At 35.7% G+C, this 27961-nt stretch overlaps 1 protein-coding gene across 1 annotated transcript in view; it reads left to right on the forward strand.

Annotated features, from left to right (window-relative positions):
* RARS2 (arginyl-tRNA synthetase 2, mitochondrial) overlaps positions 1 to 27961 on the forward strand; it is a 64654-nt gene that overhangs the window by 6865 nt on the left and 29828 nt on the right. The window contains exons 2-7 of the mRNA XM_037039363.1: positions 2474 to 2547; positions 6785 to 6884; positions 8226 to 8309; positions 17415 to 17509; positions 22729 to 22784; positions 24628 to 24711. Coding sequence (XP_036895258.1) covers positions 2474 to 2547; positions 6785 to 6884; positions 8226 to 8309; positions 17415 to 17509; positions 22729 to 22784; positions 24628 to 24711 — 493 coding nt within the window. The remainder of the gene's footprint in view (positions 1 to 2473; positions 2548 to 6784; positions 6885 to 8225; positions 8310 to 17414; positions 17510 to 22728; positions 22785 to 24627; positions 24712 to 27961) is intronic.

The following is a 27961-nucleotide window of genomic DNA, read 5'->3' on the forward strand; positions in this document are numbered from 1 at the left end:
CTGCTCTTTTTATATTTTAGGGACACCAAGTATCCTAAGGTTGGATTATCTTTATGCAATTGTTTTATCTTTCTCTGGTTACTTTATGTTTTTATAACAACTGTATTCTCTAATTATCTTAGAACTCCTGTGTCATATTTTGTTTTTAATTATGACTGTTCTCTTCCTTTGTGTTTCTTAGTCATTCTGTATTAAAAATGTTTTATCAATTTATTTAATTTTTAGACTCCCTTTTTATCTCATTGTTTGTCTTTTAGTTCTTGTTTATTGTATTTACAGATGTTGAAGCACTTATGAAGAATATCTTTGTCTTCATTAGTCTTTATTGTATTTGTCTTTATTATATTTTTCTTCTAGTAAGAGTTCTTTGGTCTCCTGTATACCACACTGCTTCTCTTTTTCTTCCCCCCTTCAAGTAAGAGTGTGAGCTTAAGTGCTCTCTCTCTTTCTTTCTCTCTCTCTCTCCCCCTCTCCCTCCCCCTTTCCCCCTCTCCCCCTCTCCCCCTCTCCCTCCCTCTGTTTGCCTATTTGTGATGCTTATTCTTTTTCCTCTTGCTCAGGCTTGGGAGCTCTGCCCAAATTTTGTATTTTTTTCCTGCATTGTGCAGGTGATTTCCTCACTCTCCATTTCAGATTTGTTCTTGGTGCACCTCACTTCTGTGGTTATAAAAATATAAACTCTGCAGCTCCGCATTCCTCTTTTGTCTCTCCAGTAGGTCATGGTGACCTGTACATAGATTCCTGAACTCTGACTTGGCATATTACATTTTTGCTACCCAGCCCTGATATTGTTCCATCTTTGCATGAAAGTTCCTCCTCTGATTCTCACTGCACATGCAACACCAAATCAAAATTTATTTCCTGTAATTGGGGAATGTACGAGTGTTGTGTTTCCACTGGGGAGGCTCTCAGTGTGCTGTCCTGGGATCTTCACTTCTGCTTGGAGGTGCTGGAATTCATTTCTCTGTTTTACTGATTCTCTCCCAAAGCTCTGTAGCATCTCCTATTCATAATGAGAGAGGAATGCCTCTGGAATTGGGGTATTAGTGAGGGTTGTCAATTCAAGTTAGGAGCATAGCTAAACAGGCTACATCCATTCCGCTTCAGAATGTGCTATATATCCTTCCTTGACTATCACTTCTGAAGTTTTTATCTTTGGACTCTGCCTATCTAGTGTATTTGCTGATGGAGATCCAGGCATTCTATGTACTTAAAAGTCAACATATACTAGATCAAAGCAGAAATGTACACAGCATCTTAAAAATACATGACAGCTCCTCCAGGTCGGCAAGTTTCAACTTTTTTTCTTAACATTTGTGAAATTTAACGAAGTTTTTTTTACAATTTCAGAGTAATGTTACTAGTCAAGAGACAGCAGTGTTAGTTTTACTCCATTGGGAATAGTTACAAACAACTCTGAAGATTTCTTTTTACATTCTTTACTCTTCCTGTTTACCACACTTCTCCTTTGTCTTCTCCCTCAACAGCCATGGTTTGTCCGTTGCAAAGACTTCATAAAAATTGAGAAGGCGGGGAAGAAAGATGAAAACAGTTTTAATTTCACTATGGCTGTACTGCTGTTTCACTGTTTTTAAGAATTTCTCATTGAAAGGATGTAGGTATGACACGGGGGTTTAGTATAGGTTCATGTTATAGATTGCTTGTGTTCACATTAGGACTTTTCCACTTAAGCCAGTTACACAAATTCTCGTATTTCACTCTCATCATTCATGAGATAAAGTATGATAGTGTGAAAGTCATGGGATTATTTCCAGGAAAAATTAAGGCATGTGAGATGTTCCTGTCATGTAAGAATAAGTCGATAAAGGGGATTGAGGAGGGCAGTAGTTTGCAACATATGGCTGGCTAACCATGCATTACAGTCATTCAAGGAACTTTTTAAAAATTCAGATATTCTCACCCTTGCTATTCTGCTAAACCTTTAATAGGGCCTGGGGATCATATTTTCCTCTCAATATTTGTTTCCTTGCTTGTGTATGTTTAAGTGCCATGAGATTTTTGTCTCTTTTGTTCATTGCCATATCCCCAATTCCTAGAACAGGGTCTGGCACAAAATTGGTACTCAGTTAAATACAAAATGAATTACATTTGGTTCCTCCGTGGTTTACCTCCTTTTTAAAAATAATTTATTTTAAAATATACATATATAAAATTCATTTTGGGGAAGAGAGAACAATTATGTTTGTTTCTTATGGTCAAACCCTCTCACCCTCAGTCCCTGACAACCACTGGTCTGTTCTTCATCCTTACAGTTTGGGGTTTTCCAGAATTTTAAATAAATTGAATCTTAAAGTGTGTAGCCTTTTGAATGACTTTTATCACTTAGCATAGTGCATTTGAGGCTCATTTAGTTACGTGTCTCAATATTCCTTTTACTGCTGAATAGTATTCCATTGAGTCTGGAACAAATATACTAATAGTTATGCTCCGTTTTGTTTTTCTTTATTTTTAGCTTTCCAGAGTATTGGATCTTCCACCAGAAAACTTGATCAAGTCAATATCTGCTGTTCCAATTTCCAGAAAAGAGTTAAGTACATTTGTAACAATTTAAAATGTTGCTGACTCTGTAAATATACCAAAAAAAAGTTACCCTTCAATTTACAGAGTAGTCCTTGGTATTAACCATAATAGTATGCTTGTGGTGTTTTATTTATTTATGCTGTTGACTATAATTATGGCAAAGTTTTGAAGAATGAAAATGAGGTTCAGATTTCATTCTGTAACAATAAATAAAAGAACTAAGTTTGTGGTTGAAAGATTCTTAGAGATTATACACCTATCTGATGCTTGAATGCCATTGTGCAATATTTACCTGCTGTGGTTTTGGGGGGATGTTTGTTTTTTATCTGTGGGTTTTTTTTCTTGTCTCCATTTGAGGACTCTGAGTGATATGGAGAACTATTGGTTAAGACTACATGCAACCCATAGTTGCCTTGCTGGATGCAGGGACATACCTATTTCTCTGTGACTTTGGTCATTCTAAGTGATAAGTGTTTGTCATTTGGCTAGAAAACTAATACTTGGATAAAATACTCTCTGAGCCAATTAATAATGACAAGAAATTAACTGCATAGTAAGCATTTAAGCCCTAAGCTTTAGAAAGATATAAAGATACAATTATCAGTATCATATGTCCTTATGTTTTATCCCCTTTGTCAGGATTTTAAATAAAAGTAGGATCAATATTCTTGCTTCCAGAAAAGGACAGAGATAAGTGAAAAAGGAAAAGAAAGCTGCCCATGGCATTATAAAAGAGAGCATCTTAAAAGTGGCCTCCTGCAACTTCCTCCATATTGAATTCTAAAAACGAGGCAATTGCTGACCTAAGACAATTTATGATTATATATAAATTGATGTACTGTTCTAAACTGGTTACTTGTTTCATAAAAACTATAAATGACATTCTGCATAATCATGGGATTGTGTCCGTTTTTCTCTTATGTTTCAAAGACCTTTAATAAACTGATCTGCCTTGGACCATCTTTTGAATAAGATTTGTTTATCTGCCTGGAGCTCCTTTTGGTAGCTGCATTTAAACAATCTGAAATACTAAAACTGTGGTTAATAGAAAATAAATATTGGACAGGACCTCAATTTTTCTAGGCTACAAGTCTAAAATTCTACATATTACATTTATTTAAAACAAATGCTTTGTCATCATAACCCAAATGTCTTTCGAAGTACTAAAACCAAGCCTAACTTGTTCCGTATTTCTAACTTTATCCTAAAATGCTCTTAAGTACCAGGAGATTAAGAAATGTTGTTTTTGTTACTGTGTCTTATTTAATCAGGTGTGAATCAATTTGCCTAGGTCTCCTAATTCAGTTGTATTTTCAGCTATGGTAGAACTTCTGCTCAGTACTGATCCTAGTGGAGAGGATAAGTAATTGCTGCAAGCCAGTGGTCCTCAAGTCCAGGGATTTCATCCTAGCACAACAGCAGCAGCTCCTCAGAAGTAATGGGAAAGTAGCTGTTGCTTTCTAAACTATTTTTAACTGTAACATCAATTTGTTAATATTTAGTAATAATATTAAGTTATACTAATTTAATGATATTTATTAAATATTAAAGTAGAAGAAATAGATTAATGACCCCTATGTACCCATCAGTCACTGTCATTGATACATGGCCACTTTTGTTTCTAAATGGAAACTTTTTCAGTTCTGACTTTTTACATAATTCACATTCAAGAATTACATCTTTAAATAGAGCAAAAAGTTTCTTGTAGGTGTATAATTGGAAGCTCCCAAAATGTAAGAAAGAAACTGGCCATGTGCCAATGACAGCAGACACCCCTACCCACTCTCCTGCTTCACAATGGCTTGTTTTGACAGCTACTGCTTTTCATAGTCTAGGTGTTATGTTATGTCTTTTTAAAGGTTTTTAAAATTAATTTGTTTTTCTATTGCAAAAGCAAAACAGATAATTTTAAGGAAATTTAGGAAAATATAGAAATATAAGAAGAGAAAAAAATTCCATTAGTCTTACTGCATTAAGATATCTGGTGTTAACAAGTTGGTATATTTTCACATTTTCTCTTTGAACATAAATCTGGCAGTCTTTAAGATAACATAGTTATAAAACTACGGTATGTATGATTCTTTAATCCTTTCCCTTGACATCTTTCTTTTGGGGGGGTAAGTATAATGTTTAACAATGGGTAAATAATACTCTGATGCTCCCCAGCTGATAGATATTTAGAATGTTTTTGGTTCTGACTTTTTACATCTGACTTTTCACATTCAAGAATTACATCTTCAATAGAGCAAAAAGTTCCTTGTAGGTATATAATTGAAAGCTCCCAAAATGGAAAACTGGGAAGTAGGTCAAGTCTGGTTGATCCCTGCCTACCTCCTTAAAGCATTTGTTTCTCTTTTTGGTCATTTTTACTGCCAAGTAACCCTTCATATCATTTCATAATTCATGTTTTAGATATTCCTAGCTTAATAAATTATTGTTAATAATTTTTAATAGGCTAAAATAATGATTTTTTAAAATTTGTCCTACCAGTGAACTAATTGGAGGTATTTGTGATTCAATTTAGATAATCAAATTTTAAATTAACTTGAACTTGTTTGTTATTTATGTCTAAAATAAAATCGTAGATGCCTCCTACCAATCATAATTTTTTAAAACTATCTATAGAAAATCCTATGACCTCTTTGTGTTTTCTAAATGTTTTGAAAATCATTCTGTTTACAGTTATTTTTAACCTTTTACAAAGTATCCTAGCTATATGTTAAAAATCATAGTTTAATATTTGGCATATTCAAATCTGTATAATTTCAATTAATATTATTATGGATCATATTTTAAATTTTTTTCATTAAAAAATTGTGTGTTATTTTGTTATTCCCATTTTATTAAACTAATCTGTTCAATTTCCCACATTATTGGTACAAATACTTGACTAAGCTATCAGAGTCCTTTGGAAATAATAAATAAAGTAAATACATTTAGACCGTATATGAGTTTCCACAGTTAAAGTTAATCTTTAGAAAAATCAGATGGTCATTTAATCATTAGAGAATACTCTTAGGACAAAAAACAGTACAGTTTGCCAACCAAGCCAGTATAAGAACTACAGACAGAATGATTCCCCAGGGCTCAATACTGGCACTATTAAGCATTTTTCACTTAACATTAGAATTAGGATTAGTATTATTTGACAAGAACTTAATTTCTCAGCAACACTATGAAGGAGGTACTATTACCATTTTAGTGAGGTTACCTTTAGTGAGGTTTAAGGGGGTTTAAGCAACATGCCCAAGATCACACAGACACTGATTAATAGATGGACATGGGTCTATTTAAGTTATAGCTTAAATATCAGTAGATAAGTTCAGGTAGGTAAGTATAATTCACACTAGGCTGCTGGGTGGTGGAATAAGGCTCAGGAAAATTCTTAGTGGTCATTGTTGACTGAGTTCTTTAATGTGCTATTAAACAGAAGAAACACAATTTTTTAGACATGCTTCTAAATTTTAACAGTGATGGCAAATGGAGTCATTTGTGCCCCTCTAAAATGTGTCCTTTTTTCCTTTTTTTTTATTTGTTTCACAGTCAGTCCTCCCCATGCTGTGCATGTGCATGGGTCTGCATAAGTTCCTGGAGTAATCCCGTGACCTTCTTTAAACAGTCCCCTCTTTCCTCCTCCCCTCTTACCGCTGTCAATCAGCTCCATGATTCTGTGCCTGTGGTTCTATTTTGCTGCTTAGTTTATCATATGTGTCCTTTCTTGTCAGTGTCGAGTAGGCTTGACAGACACTGGTTCAACCCACTTATTCTGCTCATAGAGTCTCATTCTCTGGTTCCTTATTAAATATGAGACGTTCAATATGGTTAATGATATAGGTGTTTCTGTGTCAAAAAAATATTTCACACTTTGAACTATTGCAAACCTACAGGAAAATTTATAGAGAATAATGCAGTGAACATTCACATGCTTACTTTCTAACATGTCAGGCCTTAATTTTTTTTAAAGTGGCTGCTGTACTTATCTCACAGATATGAAGCTATTGTACAATACAAGTAAATAATAGAAGAAAAATTTTATAAGATGATAAAAGGTAAAGTTCTAAGTAAATATACAAGGTTATGATATTTATAATTTCTTTGCTTTATATATTGAAAGTGTAACAATCTTTTTCTTATAAAATTGTGTCACTGTGGAGAACCCATATTGATTAGTCCTTTTTTGGATCATACTAGTAATATTTGTAGACTAACAATGATGTTTTCCTATTTCAATGTCTGTCTTTAGAGAAATAGCTGATTTTCAACTTTCTATGGATTCTCTGTTGGAGAACAATGGCCATTCAAGACCAGATATTCAAGCTCAAGCTACCAGACTGGCAGAGAAGGTACTTTAGCACTATTACTTTTTTGACTTTGTAATACACTTATTATTTTAAAGAAAAAATACTCAGGCTATCTCAGCAATAATAAATTTATTAATGTTTCTATGTTGAAGGCACCTTGGAAAATGTCACTCAAATTCATTTTACCCGTGTACTATAAGATTAGGGTGATTTTTCAATTTAGTTATAGACCATTCCTCTAGAGCTGACAGTGTTCAATTTTTTTGTTTAACTGCTTACAAGAGGACTGAAGTGATAATTAAAATTTCATGTTGAAGCTGGCTGGACTTCGAAATTTAGGAGAACGAGCTTGATAAATTAGAGCAGTGGGTTTCACTTTTTAAAAAGAGTTTCTGAGATGATCATTAAAATATGAGAAGAAATGATTAGATGGAAATAGAATCATGGTTGTAGAGAGAAAGCAGTTAGATGATTTAATAAACCTCTTTAATTTCTAATTTTTCTGTTAAGTTTGGTATCTAAAGGGGGAATTGAAAGAATTGTAGATGGTATTACACTAACAATTGACCAAATTGTTAGTGTAATACCATCAGAAAAGGCAGGTATTGGACAAGGTGTTTTTCTAAAATAAAGGTATATGTGACACAAAAGAGGTGTCTGGGTGCCCTATAGAACTAGAATAGTAAAAGTCATTATCACAGAAAACAATGTTTGAAGAATGAGAATGATAAAGGATGTTTGGTAGTTGAGTAAATATTTATTTGATCAAGAACCACCCCAGATTTTTATCAGGAATTATACCAGGAATAGAACCATCCTAATTACAATATTTAGTCTTAAAAACTACTGGCTTTTCATTCACAACAGGTATTCCTTCAAGCTCCATGAGTATATTAGGTTCTTTTTGAATAGTTGGTTAAAATTTTAGGGCATACTCATTGAATACCAAGTATTTAAATTATATTTTATGTGTTGGTACAAGTGATTTAGCATTGGCCCTGACATAATGGCATGCTCTGTGGCCCTCTCAAAAGGTGGGTGAGATAAAATAAGTTCATTGCCCATCCAGGTACGTAAGGTGGGGGTAAAGTGATGCTCTCGTTCTTCCATGTCAGATGGAGAATTCGAGGTGAGGGAATGAGAAGAGGGAGAGGCTCAAAATACAGAATATGGTTCTCGTTGGGAAAAGAAGAAAATGTGTTTACCCAAGTAGAATGATTAACTTAAAGGACTGGCTTAAGGCCCAGGTTCAGATAGAATGACGGAGAGAGATGACCCATCTGCTGCCTTTGGACAGTTGGAAATCTGATAGTTTTAGAATCACAACTCTTATTAGGCTTATTTTATAACATACTTATTTTGCTTCATTTGTTGTCTTTTCAGCTAAAATGTGATACAGTGGTGAGTGAAATCAGCACTGGTCACGGGACTATAAATTTCAAAATAAATAGAGAACTATTAACAAAGGTAAGAATGGAGCTTATTATAGCTCTTGAATCTTTACACACTGCTTTAGCTACAGTGGTTTCCTTAGCTTACTGTGCCTTCTCTTGCCTCAAAGCTTTTGCATATTCTAATGCCTCTGCCTGGAGTGCCACTGCACGTTGACTTCTACTTATCTTTCAGATCTTAGTATTTCCTGGCAGTGGCTTTCTGTCCCCTCCATTTATATACTCTCATAGCACTGTATAGCTCTCCTTGAAACACTTACCATAGTTTCTATTTCACATTCTTTGTATTTGATTAATGCCTGGTGTCCTTCAAAATCTAATTTCCATTAGGGCTTATAGTTTCTGTTTTTCTAACTCACTATTGGATCTTCAGTTTCTAGCATAATGCCTGGCAAGTGGTAGGTGTGAGATAACTATTGAATGAATTAATGGACATCTGTATTGAGTGTAAGAAAGTACGGCTGGTTTCTGCCCTCTGGTAGCCTATAATCTGTTGTAAGCATAAGATTTATAGGACATATATCTTATAAATTTATAATACAGCTTCTCCTTTTAATAAAACAATACTAAAGATGATTGGTACAATAAGCATAGGAAAAATCAAAGGTGGAAAAATCAGGATGTCCTAGAGGATTTGGGGAAATCACATAAAGGAATTGGGTCTCACATGAGTGAGATCATGGAGGACGTGTAATCCTGGATAGCTGTGATATGAGGCCTTTTGTTAAGAGTTTCATCTCAATTAAACTTTAAAATTTACCATAATGCATGCTTTGGTGTATTGTTAACAACACATACACACCAGTATTGAGTTGGTCAGACTTTGTAAGTGCTGCCTCTTGAAAACAATTACAAAACCAAAATTTCTAATATATTTCTTCACTGAAGGAGAGATACTATCTCATACTTTAGTTTTTTTCTTTTTCCACTCTTACTTCACAGTAGTTAACTAAAAATCAGTTACAAGGAAAAGAAGGAAATTTTTTTGAGCTTTTTAAACAGTGTCTACAAGAGCCTACTGGGTTCTTGATAACATTTCATGTCAATTTAGCAAACCAGCCCTGGCTGGTGTGGCTCAGTGGATTGATCACCAGCCTGTAAACCAAAAGGTCACCAGTTGGATTCCCAGTCAGAACACAGCTGGCTGTGGGCCAGGTACTGGGTTGGGGACATGCAAGAGGCAACTGGTCAATGCTTCTCTCTCTTTCTGCCTCCTTTCCTCCCTCTCTGAAAAACAATAGCATCTTTAAAAAAATATTAGAAAACCATGAGTCTAATTTACTATTTTTAAGTAAGTGACCCTTGCAGTTGTTGTCTTAATTTTATTGAAGTAGATACGCAGTTCACCAAAGTGCCCATCAAACTTCAGGCCATTAGATAGGCATCAATATTGTACTGTTTTTGTTTTTTTCTAAGATGGGAATATGTGCTATGGTAGATAGAGTTTGCCTTTTGAAAAATATTATTTTATTGTTGTTCAGTTACAGTTGTCTGCCTTTTCTCCCCACCCGCTCCAAACCCACCTCCCTCCCTTGCTTCCACCCTCCCCATTGGTTTTGTCCATGTGTCCTTTATAGTAGTTGGAGTTTGCTTTTATAGCCAGCTTACCTGAAAGAGATGTAGTTTTTATTTTAAGTCATGATATAGACTGTACTTTGTTATGTATAATGTGCACTGTTTTGCCCAATTTTTTGAGGGAAAAATAAGGATACCTATTATACGTGGTTAGTATCCCAAATACCTTGTGTTTCTTATGTTTGGTAATTCTTACATAAAATTTCTTGTACTATAATATGTTCAAAAATAAATGCTGAAATGGCTTTGTAACATAAGAAACAACTGCCTAAATATAAATAAATAAATAATTGAATTTAAAAGTCAAAAGCATTTTTTTCTCATAGTTTGTGCCACAAATGTGAGTGTACATTATACACAGGAAAATACAATATTTACTTAATAATTTCAACATTTAATAGCCATGAATTTTCATGCTTTATTACAATTAACAAACAGATTTTCACTGGCTTAAGGAGCCTACTTGCTATTAAAAATATTCCCAAATCTTTCTCCATTGACAATGGAGAGAATAACAGTTAGGGCTTTCAGGTCCAGCTACTCTTCCTCACATAGAAATTCTCCCTTCATTGTGGCCTTGAGGATGTGGATCTTAGTGTGGTTTTTGTTAAAGGAACAAGCCCATTGCTCACAGTAGCTAAGCAGTGAATGAACACCCATAGTCTAAAAAGAGGGTATTGAAAGTGTCTGTGCTATAAATTATAATGTTTTTTAAATATATGTTATTATGCTATTACAGTTGCCCCAATATTTTACTCCTTTGCCCCCTCACCCAGTTAACCCCCTTCCCTCCAGCAATAATCCCCTTCATTCATGTCCATGAGTCGTGCATTTAAGTTCATTGGCTTCTCCATTTCCTGTACTATTCTTGACATCACCCTATTTTGAACCTACCAAATTTGCTTCCTAATCCCTGCACCCTTTTCCCCCATTCTCCCCCTTTCCCCCCACCCCAACTGACAAACCTCCAAATGATCTCTGTATCTGTGATTCTGTACCTGTTCTGGTTGTTTGGTCAGTTCGTTTTTTTAGATTCAGTTGATAGTTGTGAATTTGTTGCTCTTTTTTTTAAGGTTTTATTTATTAATCTTTAGAGGGGAGGGGAAGGAGAGAGGGAGAGAAATATCAAAGTATGGTTGCCTATTATGCGTCCCTTGATGGGAACTGGCCTACAACCCAGGCATGTGCCCTGACTGGGAATCGAACCACGATACTCTGGTTCGCAGGCCCGTGCTCAATCCACTGAGCTACACCATCCAGGTCTGTTGGTCTTTTAATGTTCATAGATTTGATCTTTTCTTTTTCTAAGTAAGTCCCTTTAAGATTTCACATAATTATGGTTTGGTGATGATGAATTTCTTTAGCATTACCTTATCTGGGAAGCACTTTATGTGCCCTTTAATTCTAAATAATAGCTTTGCTGAATAGAATAATCTAGGTTGTAGGTCCCTGCTTTTCATCACTTTGAATATGTTTTGCCAGTCCTTTCTAGCTTGCAAAATTTCTTTTGAGAAAATGGTCTTAGGGGAATTCATTTATAGGTAACTGCTTTTCTCTTGCTGCTTTTAAGATTCTCTCTTTATCTTTAATCTTTGGCACTTTAATTATGATGTGTCTTAGCGTGTTCCTCTTTGGGTCCAACTTGTTGGGGACTCTGTGCTTCCTGGACTTATGTGTCTATTTCCTTTGCCAAATTAAGGAAGTTTTCTTTCATTATTTTTTCAAATAAGTTTTCAATTTCTTGCTCCTCCACTTCTCCTTCTGGAACCCCAATGATTTGGCATGTTGATTCATTTAAAGTTGTCCCAGAGGTTCCTAAACCTATCCTCAATATTTTTTGAATTCTTTTTTGTTCCTGTTGTTCTTATTGAATGCTTTTTCCTTCCCCGTGTTCCAAATCATTAATTTGATTCTGGGCTTCACCCTCTCAACTGTTGGTTCCCTATAGATTTTTCTTTATTTCACTTACTGTAACCTTCATTTCTTTCCTTATATTTTTGCCATACTCAGTGAGTTCTTCAAGCATCCTGATCAGTAGTGTTTTGAACTCTGCATCTGACAGATTAATTACCTTCATTTTGTTTAGTTCTTTTTCTGGGGGGTTGTTCTGTTCTTTCATGTGGGCCATATTTCTTTGTCTCCTCAGTTTGGCAGCCTCACTGTTTATTTCTGTGTATTAGGTAGAGCTGCTTTGACTCACTATAAAATGTACCTGTAAATTGTGTAGAGCCTTAAGTAATCATGAGCGCGGGGCAATGTGCCTCACCACTCTGTATCTCTGTGTGAGGGGAGGGTTCAGAGAGAGGATGATGCCTCTGCCTGGCTTTTAGAGGTTTGCCAGCACTCTCCTTGTTTCCAGTCATTTCACCCACTTCCTGTATGCAGCTGGCCACCTTCCAACTGTAGCCCAATCAAGGAGTGGGTGGGTTTGCATTCGTTCTAGGACCATTCAGGCCCTTTAAACGAACTCTCCTGAAACTCTACCAGGTTCTTCCTCTGCCCCACTGGTTTTTACAGCCAGAAGTTATAGGGATTTACCTTTTAAGCACTGGAACCCTGGGCCTTGTGTTCTGGCTTGGGGCTAGGATCACTCACTCCTGAGGCATCTGTCCCGATTTTTATCCACCACATATGAATGTGGGACCGCCCTATCTGCCACTGCCGCCACCTCTCCTTGCCACACTGCCTCTCCACCCATCTCAGTGCTCCACCCCTCCTACCCATCTAGATGAATGTGGCTTCTTTAAATCCTTGGTTGTAGGATTTCCATACATTTTCTGACAATTCTAATTGTTACTTGTTTTTGAGAAATACTTGTACTTCTCTCTGTGTTTGCATGAAGGAGGTGAAGTGTGTCTCCTACACCTCCATCTTACCAGAAGTCATAAATTATAATTTTTTAATGATAATTCTTTTTTGCTTAAAGTCTAATTTCTTCTACATCTGGGTCTATTATTTCTGGCCTTAAATAGTGATCATTTGTGTGCCTAATGAATTTTTCAGGCCATATCAAGAAAAAATATTCAGCTCTTCTAGAACCATTAAAAATCCTTTTTTTTTTACATTTTAGGGTTGTCAAGATTGATATATGGCCAGTGATTTATGTCCAAAACTTAATCCTTAAAAAGAGAATTATTAATTTGTCATTGCTTAAATGTGCGCAAACTTAGCCTGCATGAAACATTTACCTGTTCATGAATTGCAGTTCAGTTATTAGCTCTGCAAGCACCAAGGATGATTAAATGTTAGCTTAAGTTTGGATCACTAATAGTGATTACAATTACAATCTCTTCATATGAGTCATTCTCAGAGGTAGGAGGCTAAACTGTAAATTAGATGCAATAGAAACTGCCAGATCTCTGGGACTAGATCATAAAATTTCAAAGCTAGAAGATGGTATGATCAGTTCATACATTGTAAATAACTGTCACTTTGGTACCAGACTTTCACCTGTTAGTAGCTAATGGGTGACTTTCAAGAGAAACTAACTTTTACTAATTAAATTTGTGTCAGTAGGCAGTCAGGATGCATTCAAGTAATGGGTAGTACCTGTTGGTTGAACACAAGGGAAGAATGAATAATTAAGCACTTTTCCACTATTGACCAAAGAATTGACTAGACAAATAGGTAGTGGTAGCTCACTTAGAAGTCTTGTTGAGAGCTGTAGGAAAATAGCAACCAATGAAGAGTTAGGTAAAATGACAAAAGTCATCGCAGAAAAGTGACGGTGATAGATAAATCAGTGCTAGCCAATTAGAATATTTGTTAATTTGTTAAAGCACTCCAAAAAGTGAAAACTTTGAAAGATTTATTTTCTGATTATATACTCATTATGCACCTATATTTACATTACTGAGTACCTCTTACATTTAGACATATTGGTGAATATGGGCATCTAGCTTGTTTATCTATCGGAATGAGGGAATTTACTAGCTCATTGCCAGTCTAGAGTTAATAGCTTTCTTCTCTGTGCCCATTAATTTAATAAACCTTCTGCTTATTATTTACCGGGGACTATATTAATGAAATCTAAAGATAGTTCCTGCCCTCAAGGAACTTATGATAAAAAATAAGGAGCATAAAAATAATGTAAAGTATGATGGGTATGATAATGTGATGACTAATATAATGGAGGCATGTTTAAAGTTGCAATCCAGCGTAAAGAAAGTTGCACTTAAGTCTGTCTTGAGGCAAGAAGAATAACCTTGAATTGAGCTAAACATAAAGAAGAATTTACATGGGGGATACAAGAGCTGGCAGAGAGGACAGCTTGGGCCAGAGTACAGACAGTCAAAAACATGTCATGGTCTGGAAATCAGCTAGTATGCTTTGAGTATACTTTGCATATAGGATAGTATGGGGAAGATACGAAATTATACACTGGAAGGGCCTTATGTGCTCTGCATAAAGAGCTGTAGCATTTTCCTGTGTGTACCACAGCTAGAACATATGATAATTTTGGGTATTACACTAATAAAGTTTCATTTTAATAGTTATACAATTGACTCTTGAACAACACAGGTTTGAACTGCATAGATCCACTTATACATGGATTTTATGTATTTTCTCTTCCTGATGATTTTTAAATATGTTTTTTTCTAGATTACTTTATTGTAAGAATACAGTATATAGCATATATAACGTACAAAAATGTGTTAATAGACTGTTTATCAATCAGGCTTCCTGTTAGCAATAGGCTATTAGTTTGAGGGGAGTCAAATTATACATGGATTTTCAATTGCACTGGGGCTCAGTGCTTCTAACCCCTACATTCTTCAAGGGCCAACTGTGTATTTATATGTACATTATAAGAAGATAGGTGTTACTGCTTTGTTGTGGTTGTTGTTTTGTAGTGGTATAGCTGACATATGATGAGGCAGAGGGTACAACTACAATGATATTTGGGAGATAGCATTAGCTGGGCTTGGTGATTAATATCTGATTGGTTGTGGATATGAGGGAGGGAAAGGGGTAATCTTAGGAACTCCTGTGTTTTAGACTTGATTAGTTGGGAGTAAAGTTCGTGGAAATGGAGAATGCAGAAGGAGGAGACATGTTAGGTTGGCCAAAAAGTTGGTTTGGTTATTTCCATAAGAGTACTCTGATAGCACTTAGTTGTCTTTAACTTCATTTGAAACAATTTTGTTAGATTGTACTGTAACTGCTGTTCTATCAGTATACATTAAAAACAAAACTTACCAAAATTGATGAATTTTTGTGTAGCCATTTTAATATTGAAGATGGATGAAAATACGCATTTTCAGCATATTATGCTTTATTATTTCAAGAAAGGTAAAACAACTGAAGTTTTTTTAAAAAGATTTGTGCAGTGTATGGAGAAGGTGCTGTGACTATCGAACATGTCAAAGGTGGTTTGCTGAGTTTCATGTACATCAGTTAAAGTTGATAGTGATAAAATCAAGACATTAATTGAGAACAATGAATGCAGGAGATAGCCAACATACGCAAAATGTCCAAATCAATAAAGTTACTCAGGAAAATGGAAAATGTACCTTTCGTTTCATGGAAAAAAATGAACTTTTTGGCCAACCCAATATATTCTATTTGAAGTGCTTGAGAGCGCTGTCCGGTCCTGAACTGGTTCTGTCACTCTGTGGCACAGGAGGTACTCTGTTAGGTAAGTAGTGGTTGAAGTCTTCGCAACTTATACCTAGGAGACCGGTAATGTAAGGACTAGAAGCAAGGAAGGGGTACAGGGTGGGACGTGGAGGGACAGGCAGTGGTAGAGGAGCCTGCAAAGGAAACCAAGAGGCAAAAGTCAGTAGAGAGTGGTATCATTACAACCAAAGAGGGAGGGTCACTGCAAGAGGAGGGGAGTCTTTAGCTAAGATAGTGTGTGAAAAGTGGGCATCCCCGGGGAAGGCTGGAAGGCACAAAGGGATCAAAAGGCACTCGCTCTAGACTTGAACTTTACCTTTTTTTTTATTTTAGAAAAAGAATGTACTCATAAAAATAGTATATTAAAATGTAAGCATTCATTTAGGCTTGGCATTTAGAATTTTGATTGGAGAGCACTTTTAGTGAAATAGTAGAGAAAAAAGTTCTAGGTCACAGGGTGGGTCAGATTGTAAGAGGAATGTTTGGAAGTGAAGCATATAGGATAGTTCTTCATTAAAGTTACTTTTTTGTATTTGTGCCAGAGAAACCAATGAACTGAGTCATTTATAAAGAGCATTCTAACTTACTGCTGTTACCATTTGTGGAGTCTACCATCTAGTACATAAAAAGGGATGGAAAGTGAAAAAGATGGGTAGACTTTAACTTTAGAACAACCTGAGTATGAATTTCTTCTCACTGTTTACCTCCCCACTTGCAGCCTTCTTGTCACACATATTCTTGAAGTAATTCACATTTAATAGGCACCTAGTGTGTGACAGGCACTCTTGTCTTCCATGTCTCTGTGTTTATTAATCCTTTATCTCTGTGTCCCACTGTACCGTGTGAGTGAAGAGAATGTCTTCTCCATGTCCTTGGGCAAAGACTTATACATACTGTTTCCGAAGCTTAGTTTTTGCAGCAGATTATGAGGCTTAAAGATAACATAAAGGTATCTAGACTTGAACCTAGCACTCTGTAGATGCATCTGAAAAGTATTACTTTGATGCTTCCTGCTATCTTTCTGCCTTTTCCATTGAGTGACCATCTTAACTAATTCTCATTTATGATCGTAAAATTCTCCATGTCATTAACTGCATATTTAGGACTCATAATCCACTTTGAAAAGCAAAACCAATATAAAAGTAAGTAAAAGTCTATCACAGTAAATTCAAAATCCTAAAATAAATCATCACCATTAGCAAAATAAAATGAATTTTGTGAAGTATATAATTGTCCTGTGTTAATAACTAAAAATTAACCTGGACTATGTTTTGGTTGTTTCTGTAAAATTTTCTGTTTTTTATTTACATAGCCAATAAGCATTTGAATTCTAATTTTTTATTTGTTTTTTACCATCGCTTGTGATTATTAGTATCACAAAAGTAGCAGCAGCATGTGATAGGTAGCACATAAGCTATGGAATAAAAGCAGTTACATGACTTAATAGCCATATGACCTTGGGTAAATTACTTAACCTCTCTGTGCTCCTACTTCCTCATTTGTAAAAATGATGTTTATCTCTTAAGGTTATTGTGCGGATTAAATGAGTACATACATAGGAAATTCTTAGAACAGTGCCTGACACAGTATGCAGTCAGTAAAATATTAGATGCTGCTCCTGGTTTTGTTGTTATCAGTACTGTTTGCTGTGGGACTTCTGGCGGTTACTTGACCCCTCTAAACTTCAATTTCTTCACCTGTAAAATGCCCATGTGATTAATCACTGTGCGGAGGAATAGACAGGATGTACTGTGTGGAAAAGCCCCTGTAGATAGGAACTCAGGAAAGTGGTACTGCTGGCATTGCTATAAACTTCTCAGTTCCGTAAATTAGAATAAGCAAATCAGCAACATTTAGTTCCCAGTAACAAAGTAGTTTTTTAAATTGCAGGATTTTTTATTATTAAATCTCAGCCTTTACTTTTCAGACAGTGCTAAATCAAGTAATCAAAGATGGCTCAAAATATGGATTGAAAAGTGAGCTTTTCTCTGGTCTTCCCCAGAAGATTGTGGTTGAATTCAGGTGAGTGCTACTCTTATGTGTTAGTTAATCAGTTGGCTGAGCACGTGACTCTTTTTACTATCATCATCCAAGGTATCATGAAATTACATGTGGAAAAATTGAAAACCAGTGAGATTATATTATTTTCTTAAAATCACAGTGACTTGAATAAAAATTTTTGTACTCCAATTAAAAAAAGTCTAGTGATTATTATGGGCTGTTTCTTTTTTCGAATTTAAGTATTTAATAGTTACTTTTTTGGAATAACTAGTTCTTTTTAGTAAAATTTTAAAGCAGAGGTAATGCTTACTAACATATTAAAATTTTTAACATAATTTGATTCCAGGGAATAAAACCTTGTAGTATTTTTCATATATAACTTTTTAAATTATCAGAAAAATAGCTTGAAGTTTTAATATTTCTCTAACTAGTCTTCGTAGACTGTTTAGAGTCTTCATCAGTACAACTATCTAATATTTTAACTGTTTTTAAGAAACCAAAAAAGAAAAGAAAACATTTTCAGAGCATAGCTGACAGGTTAACAGCTTGTAAAAATTATCAGAAGTGTTGAATTTGTCTTCCTAAAACCTGAGGAAGAGTCTTAATGAATTTTTTTCCTTATATAGAAAGCTAGAACTTGCTAGAGCCTTTTATTTCCTTAAGTATATATTTCTGTGGAGGATTTTTTAAATTTGATATGGGAAATAGAACTGTGGGTTTTCTAACTCATTATAATTTATGAGGATAACTTAATTCAACTTAGATATGATTGACACCTGCTTGATCAAAAGCAAATGAGTTTTATGGTTTCCACATTTGTACTGCCTCTGCCATTCATTTCTGTTCTTAGAAACGACATCCTGTAAGATTCCATAAACTCATCTGTTTATGATGAGGACTCATTGCTGACTGAACTAATGATCCTATGGAGCAGTCAGAGAATGTGAATAAATCTTGTACTAGCAGTGCACCCCAATCATGATACTTAAAAGTAAAGCTGAAACATTTGTTGTATCACAGAGAGGAGAGGGACTTCATGTGGTCCCCCTGAGGCCACGTTCCGAAGCAACTTGCCTGTCATTTCAGTTACCTCCTCTTGCATTATTTCAAAACAGGTATGGTTCAGTTGGTTGAGCACAAGCCTGCAAACCAAAGGATCACTTGATCAGTTCCCAGTCAGGGTTCATGCCTGGCTGGGTTGTGGGCCAGGTCCCCAGTTAGGGACATTCACGAGGCAGCCACACATTGATGTCTCTCTCCCTCTCTTTCTCTCTCCCTTCCCCTCTCCCTAAAAATAAATAAAATCTCTTTTAAAAAAACTTAATACAAGGATTAACAACATTCAGCTCATCAGCAAAATCCAGCCTGCCATGTTTTAGTAAAGTTTTACTGGAACACAGGCCAGCACATTCAGTTAACATGTTGTCTGTAGTGGCTGCTTTTATACTACAGTGACAGTTGAATAGAGTTGAGTTGAATAGTTGAGATCAGGTGGCATGGCCTGCAAGCCTAAAATATTTACTGTCTGGCTCTTTAAGAAAAGGTTTGCCAACTCCTGGTAAGTGTCTTGAAACAACCATTTTAATGTTCATGATCCACAGATCAAGAAATCAGGGATGGTGTAGCTCAGTGATTCTTTTACTTGCCTGTGGTCACTTACGCAGCTCTGTTTATCTAGAGATTATACTGGGTCTAGAAATACAGGTGGCTCATTTATTTGTATGGCCGCTTACCTGAGGGCTGGCTAGGCATCTCTTTACACATTGTCTCTCCAACAGAGTAACCAGACCTCTTTACAAAGGTGATTAGGGGTCCAAGATGGTACACACATCTGGTCTTGGAATAGGCACAGACTCACTTCTGTCACATTCTGCTGCTCAAAGCAAGTCACATCGCCCACATCCAGGGGGAGGCAAAATGCACTACATCCCTTAGTGGCAGAGATTTTTGGCCATCTTTATTTTTATGTCTTCACATTGATGTAGGACACATCACCTTTCTCTGGAGAGGCACTTCAGTACCCTATTACTCTCAGCCCATGCTTTTACCTAACCAGCAGCAAAGGAAAATCAGTAGGGAGGTGGTATAGTATCTGTTCCCATGAGTACCTCCTTGAAATCATGCCATTTTAAGCTTCTTGAAACTTGAAAAGTTGCCACCAGTGCTCATTTTTAATACCTTCTTTTTCATTTTCACTTCCCCATCTTTCCTGCCCAGCCAAGCTCAAAATACCAGAACCTTAGTTTTCCTTACTCTTTTGTTCTCTGGCTTTTCTACTCAGTTTTTGTTTCCCATACAGTGTTCCTTTTTTTATTTATGCTTGCCAGAAATATCTAAAAATAAACTGTTCTATTCGAGTTATAGGCTTTTTCTGTGGTGATTTATTTGCCTATGGATTTACCCCCTCTCCTTTTCCCCAAAGTGGTTAAGGATGGCTAGAACTTAAATGAGCATTTGAGCTGATGAAGGCAGAGCCCATTTCTCAGTAGCCATCTTTGCTCTCTGTCATGTTCCATCTGGCATTGCTGTGGGCGCCACAGCTGTCCTCCTCCCTTGGAAGTTTTCTAGCTGCTGTGGTGCTTACCATTGTGATTTCAAAGTAGAGACAAACAGGTAGGGGACGGGGCAAAATTGATAGAAACATTGTCCTTGAATTTCTTCTTAAAATGAGAGATGTGGTAGAAGAGCAAGTTTTAAATATATAGTGTCTCAAACAGACCAAACAGCTTTCCCCTAAAAGCAACAGATACAATCACAGTGCTCCAAAAACTTGCGCCTTACATTGAGATGATGATGATAATAGGTCAGGTAACTTGCTCAGGGTCATAGTTCTAACTCTGACTCCGGAGCCTGCATACCTAACCTTTACTGCCTCCCCGATAACATATACGTGCGTTGTCAGATTAGGAGCAGTGTGATGAAGAGCCAGAGTAGAAGACTGTCCATCATAGGTGGTGTAAAATCTGAAGATAACTACTGTTGCCTTTCTCTGCAAAGTCGGACTTTCTTTCTTTGTTCAGATCAAACCTGCAGGAGAGCAGTCAGTAGTGATAGCCTTTCCTCTTCTCCTACCCTCTTCTGCCCCCAGTGTGAAGTGTTCTCACAGAACGGTTTGAGGACCTCTGATTACAAAAATGAGAAACCAAAAGATGAGGGTACCAGTTCTGACTCCTAGTAACTGATTTGGTGACCTCTGGTCTCTTTTCTTACATGAGAAATAAGAGCAATAATATTTGTGTTTTCTTATAAGATTGAGGAAATTAACATGAAATAATTTTTTACAAGTCCCAGTAAGGTGTCCAAACTATAATTCATTCACTGCCGCTACTTTGGTTGCCAGGGAGTTGAATTTGTATTTCCCATCTTATTGTTTTTCCTTCCCAATAGGAACATGGTGCCGGAGGATGGCAAGTTGATGATTTCAAGCAGCTTTTTGTTAAAGCTGAAGATCTACATAAACTCAATTCTTTTATCTCTAGAGGAAAAAACAAAAGCTCTGTGAAAGCTTAAAAAACAGTAATATAAATACCTAATATAAATACCTAAAATACTTTTGAAAAAATCAAAGATTGAAAAGTATATTCAGTGAAGAGAAAGTTTCCTCCCCATCCCAGTTTCCTGGTTCTGTCCTTTGGGCGTTCACCGGACTGGCTTTTTGTTAGTCACCCAGAGGTATTCTGTGCCTTCATAAACAGATCTCACACATTATATGTTGTTTGAATCCTTGCTTTTTTTAACAGCAGAACTTCCAAGGTTGGTTTGTAATTTTATTGTTTTGTAGTATTATTTGTTGATCTGTTTTTAAATCAGCTTTATTGAGGTATAATTACAACACAGTTCATCATATTTCAGCATATATTTGATGAATTTTGGCAAAAGTGTACATACTGTGTAACCACCACTACAATTGTGTATAATAATAGAACTTTTCTTTGTTTTCTGTTTTATTGATTTGTGCTTTTCTCTCTGTTATTCTCTTTTATTTTGCTTACTTCAGTCCTCCTTTTCTAGTTTTTTAAAGGAAAACCTTAGGTTATTGATTTGAAACTTTTTTCCTTTTCCAACATAAACCTTTTGTGCTACAAATTTTTCTTCTTTAGCTCACAAATTTGCTGTTAAGGCAGTCATAGATATCACCTTGTTTGTTCTCATTCTCTCAAAATCACAGACCTTAACAACCCAGCTTTATAAAACTAGTGTTTTATATATTTTTCTGGCTTTCTGGTTAACTCACCTTTTTAATATTGAAAAACTTAAAATTTCAAACATATACAAAAGAGAAGTAAAATTAAATCCCATATACTCATCACCCAGATTCAAATGATGAAGATATTGCCACATTGGCTTTATTACCTCTTTTCCTGGTTGTCCCAGTTCCCTCCTCTATAAAATAAGAGATAATAGGACCTCACTTTACACTTCTTACGGGTATGAAGTGAGTTAATGCATGTTAACTGCATAAAACTGCCTGTTAGTAGTGAGTGTCTTAGAAGCATTTATATTGTTAAATTATTGATTAAAACTTCTTAAGCATACAGAGCAGTGATAAAGGTATTGATTGAGAATTTGGAGTGGTGAATCAGATTTCTGATTATTCTGGGAAGATTACTTCATAAATATTTTTTGTATTTTTCTCTTTCAATTTCTGATACAGTAAATATTGATAAATACTACCCATACAAACAAAATTTCTTTGGGACCCTCAATAATTTTTAACAAGATAAAGGGTTTATGAACTGGTACACTAAATATAATTCCCTATAGTCAACATTGTTTGTGTCAAAACAATATTTCTGTGTTCATTTTTTTTAAAAGATTTTATTTATCTTTAGAGGGGAAGGGAAGGAGAGAAATATCAATGTATGGTTGCCTCTCATGAGTCCCCTGCTGGGAACTAGCCTGCAACCCAGGCATGTGCTCTGAGTGGGAATCGAACCGCGATCGTGTGGTTCGCAGGCCCACGCTCAATCCACTGAGCTATACTAGCCAAGGCTTCATTTTTTAAATCAATCCTTAAATGTATCTGCTTCTTCTTAAGTGTGCCACTTCTGTGAATGGCACAGCCTCATGAATCACAGGGTCAGTTTCTCTAAGGATGATTCTTTGAGTTCTGACTTATCTTTGCCACAAATTACTAAAGGCCTGAGTCCCCAATGTGTTAATCTGTGGAGGCATGACCTAGTTCATTTTAGACCTCTTGTTCTTAGAACAGAAATATAATTTTTTGCAATTATTTGCAGTTCACCTAACATTGCCAAAAAATTTCACGTTGGACATTTGCGTTCTACCATCATAGGTAAGTGTCATTTCACAGAAAATACTAAATGTGTCTTTGATAATTCAGTCTTATGGTTTAATGCTTAAATAACAATAGAACAAAAAAGTTTAGATTTATATGAGGTTGATAATAAATATTACATGATGGGAAAGATTGGTTTAAAAGTGAAAAAAAGAAATTTGTTCAAAACCAAAAGATTAATTCAGAAACCAGTTTTGACTGGTATATTTGTTATGATTTTAACTGTTTAAAAATATGAAAAACATATGTATATGAGATCTAAAAAGATGTAAAAATGAAAATAATTACCATATTATGGTATTTTTCAGACCATAAGACATACCTAGGTTTTAGAGGAAAATAGGAAAAAAACGTTTGAAGCAAAAAAATGTGGTAAAATATTTGATAACATAAATAACGTAACATTTCACCAATGTAAATGTAAACAGAACTCAACAGCAGCATTAACAGCCATTATTCCTCCCAAATTTGGGCAGGGGGGAACATACGTCTTATAGTCCAAAAAATACGGTAATGTGGAGATGGTAATAATCTCTCCCAATTTTTTAGTTATATATTTTGTTAACAATGGTGTATGTCAGTTGTATCTCAATTTAAATAAAAAAAGAAACTCGTCTTAGTGATGGGTGTGCTAACTGGAGTGTTCAAGACTGGAAATTGAAACAAGACTATCCTAATAAAGATTACTATCGTACTTTATAGCTATAAGGTTTTAGTGCAGCGATTTCAGCCTTTTTTATTTCATGGCACACATAAACTATTTACTAAAATTCCACTCCACAAAATCTGACCAAAAAAAAATCGGGTAATTTTGATTCATTCACACCATGGCTGTTGTGTTGGCTATTGTCATTTTTTTATTTGAAAATCTAAGGATTTTCAAATAAAGCGGTCACTGCCCCTGGCTAACCACATAGTAGGGTATTGCATGTTTTAAAATTCCTTGCAGCACAGCACTGTGCCTCTTGAAGCACACCAGTTGACAGTCGCTGGTGTAGTGTGTAGATTTATGATTTTTATATATTTAAAACATATAATGCAGCAGTCCAATTTAAAAACTGCAATTAGAATTGGAACTGACTTTGAAGTTTATCTCATCTAATCTGTCTTTCAGTATAAAAATTTGCCTATTGCATGCTAAAGAGAAAGTCATTTAACCCATACTTGAATACTTCTAAGAATTGGAGAAATCAGCAGTTGTGGCATACATTATTATTAAACTGGGGTCAGCTTTCATTGTTACAAAGTTCTCAAGCTGCATTTTAAGAGAAGAAATTATAGGACTTGATGAAAAAAGAGTATAACAAATATACAGTAGAAGAAGAGCTACATGAGTGAGTCAAAATTAAAGGAGTGATGAAAAGGAACGATGGATGGATAGAGCGTGACAAAGTTGTTTAATAGTTGTTAAGGGAACTATTTGGACCAGGAAGAGAGAATATTTATTGAGAATCTACTTGGCAAAGTGAGCTATATAGAAATAAAGCCAATATAGTTCAGGGTCTTTAGGGCACAGCCAAATTGTTTCTTATTACCAAGACAGTGTTATTTTCTGTCCTTGGCATTGACTTAGACATGTTCCCTACTCCCATTAATGTTAATAAACACTCTGTTCTTGTGAAAGTTAAGAGATTCCTTATAATAAGTGCCCCCACAATAATTTCTTACTTTCCATAGCATAGATGAAAACACAATACTGGATGTTTTAATAAAAAAAACTGAATTGTTAAATTTTACCAAAAGAATTTTCTGTATTACACTTTGATAATAGAGAAGCACATGGTTCTTATGCCAAAATGGATAACAAGAATGAGAAACTATATGTTTTATTCATTACTAGGAAATTTCATAGCAAATCTCAAAGAAGCTTTAGGACATCAAGTAACCAGAATAAATTACCTTGGAGATTGGGGCATGCAGTTTGGTAAGTAAGTTTGAGATTTTATTTTTCATTTCACTGTTAAATGTAATATGTTTTAATATCAGGTCACTTGATCGTGTGGACAGAATATAAGCAGAATCTCACTAGGTAAAGTAGTGCTTCCTACATGTTTTTTTTCCTTCCTAATGGCTCTTTGCATAAATCTTGCATTCTACTTATTAGACTAATTCTCACCACACAAGTTTTGAGGGAGGAAACTTCATACATTTAGATAAACACCAAATAAATACAGAGTTTTGTGGTTTTATTAAAGAAAAATATATTTGTGAGTTAAATGGAGAAGTAAATACACAGGGGGGAAAAGTAAAGCTTTAGGCACTCTTCTCAACCACAGGCCCACCTCTATTTTTAAAGATTTTATTCACTCTTGGAGGGGAATGGAGGGAGAAAGAGAGGGAGAGAAACAGGGATCCATTGCCTCTTGCATACGTCCTGACTGGGGACCTGGCCTGCAGCCCATGGGCCTTGACTGGGAATCAAACTGATGGCCTTTCAATTTGTGAGATGATGCCCAAACCACTGAGCCACACAGGTCAGAGCAAGCCACCATTTTTTTAAAAGACTTTATTTATTTGTGTTTTTTTTTAGAGAGAGAGGGGAAGAAAGGGAGAGAAACATTGATATGAGAGAGAAACATCAATTGGTTGCACTCCCACATGCCCCAGTCAGGGCCCAAACCTACAACCCAGGCATGTGCCCTGATAAGAGATGGAACCAGCAACCTTTCACTTTGTGGGATGTTGCCCAACCAACTGAGCCACACCAGCCAAGGCGTGACCCACCATTTTTAAAATAAGGGAAGTCCAGCCTCCCTGGGCCTGTGATCTACAAGAAAAACAAAGAGGAAAAGAGGAGCAAGACCCAGATAGATAAGTGCCACAAATTATCTCCAATATCAAGAATTTAGTCAGAATCATTTCTAGCTCATATACATCAGTAATCAGGGTATGGAAGGACAAGACAAATGTAGTTGCTAAGATGCTAAAGGGTTGGTAGCATGTAAAATTTCAGGTTGAAAAACTCCCTGACCACCACTACTATGTATGCTTTTATGATCCAGTGCTTACAGTGTCACCTCTGTAAAGCACTGACAGACAGACACATCCTGACCCACCTTCTCACATCACCACGTTCCTAGTACCCAGCTCTATTCAAATAGGCTTCTGTCTCACTGTCTTATTTGTGTGCTTCTCTTCCTGCTAGATTATATGGGTTTTGAGGGCACAGAGTGTGTCTTAATTATTTTTGTCTCTGTAATGCTTGGCACATCAGGGGCACTTAGAATGATGAATGACTCTGACTCTGTCCAGGGAGGTATCTTATAATACTAATCCAAAAGAAAGGCTAAGTAATATTTTAAAGGTTCTATGAAGTGCAGTGTGCACTGCCTGTTCTAAAGTTTACTGGCAATATTATGTTTTATATCTAGTGAAATGAAACCAAAGCTTTCAAAAGACAGACTTATCACGACTTTTTCTTATTAATATTATTCTTTGAGTTAAAAAATCTTTTTTTAGACCTTAAAAAGGGTAGAACTTGAATCTGCTCTTATATCCACTGTGCTTTTTTGTGGAGAAATCAGAAAACATGCCCTGCATTTTAAAATTCTACCCGTGGTTCACAGCATCTGGTAGTCAGGGGTTGGGGCTCTAGGCTTAACAGTCGGATTTAATAGATGGTGTCCACTTTGCATTGGTTTGACCAACTTAGGGCATTTCACAGACATTAGCAAATATGTGATTATAGTAGTCATAAAATTTTAGCTGCAGAATTTTATTATAGCTGTTTTTTCTCTAAAGAACTGCAGTGCTTAATGATCTGTCAACATTTCCATTATAACCATCATTGTTGAAGAGTTAATTTTGGTTGTTTCAGCTATCCCATATTGGAAGTTTGCAGGCATTCTTAGGCACAAAATTAGCTTTTGAAAGTATATTAGGTGAAATGTTAAATAGAATTGGCGTTTACTTTTCCTATTTCTGTTTTTTAAAACACTGAGCATCTTTCCAAACCCTGCTTGCCCCCAAGACTCTGAATCACAATCATATGTGCTTTTGCTCAAAAGTGAATAGAGCTGGTACATATTTTAGTCATCCTTCTAGGCCTATCTCAGCTCCAAAGCATTATACTCATATAGCCATGTGTTCAGTAGCATCCCACTTTGCTGAGCCTGTATAGAAAAATATACACCAATCTGCAAGGCCCAGTGGCGATAAGTCCTTTATGCTGAAGCTTGGTAATTGGTATAGTTGTATAAAAGTGATTTTTTAAATAATTAAACTGTAAAAATAATTAATTAATTAATTAATTAATTAAACTGTAATACCTTTTATTGCTGTTGGCCCCAGGCTGCAGATCCCCTTTAAAACTGAAATTGTGATCATCTTTTAGTACAATGTCCTAAAGTATTCACAGTCCACACTGTGTTTTCATTGCTGGATTATAAACTTCAGTTATTTTTTTAAAAGATTCAAATAAACATTGTTTCTGAATGTTAAACTTATCATCAAAGACTGAAAAAAAAGTATTGACAAAAGTTTGTCAGGTAAAAGAATTTTGTTGCTAGGTCACCTTGAATGAGAGAAATAATCAGGGATGTTTCAAGTGTTACTTTTTATTGCCTTAGTTCAATTATTTGTTTAAGAAGTAATGTTATCATACCAAGATAATTCCTACCTTTGTTTTATTTTAACATTTACAGGGGAGGTAATAATATTTTTTTTATTTATTTTTAGAGAGAGGGGAGAAGAGGGAGAAAGAGAGATAGAAAAACATCAATGTGTGTTTGCCTTTCACACAACCCTTACTGGGGACCCCACCTGGCCCACAACCTATGCATGAACCCTGACTGGGAATCAAACTGGTGACCCTTTGGTTCCCAGGCCACTGCTCAATCAATCCACGGAGCCACGCCAGCCAGGGCTACATTTATAAGTTTAAAAGGAAGTTTTGAAATCACTTGCCATCAGTTTGTCTAAACAAACTTGGAGTGTCCAGTGCCTGGCATCATGTTTTCCCCAGGGTGACTGCTCAAGAAATGATTCTTTTATTCTGTCTGCTAGGGAACTGTTGAACACTGTTAGTACAAAGATAAATTAGTTTTAGCCCCTGCCTTTGATGAGTTTATAGTCTTGGCTTCTGTGAAATTAATTTTAGTAATTGATCTATTTCAACCTGTCGAATTTGTGATTCAATATATTGAATTTGACTTGTGTCAGTTTATGGGGTAGCA

This window comes from Sturnira hondurensis, unplaced genomic scaffold (assembly GCF_014824575.4).
Source record: "Sturnira hondurensis isolate 20B ecotype Veracruz unplaced genomic scaffold, ASM1482457v3 Scaffold0025370, whole genome shotgun sequence".
NCBI classification, from domain to species: domain Eukaryota; kingdom Metazoa; phylum Chordata; class Mammalia; order Chiroptera; family Phyllostomidae; genus Sturnira; species Sturnira hondurensis.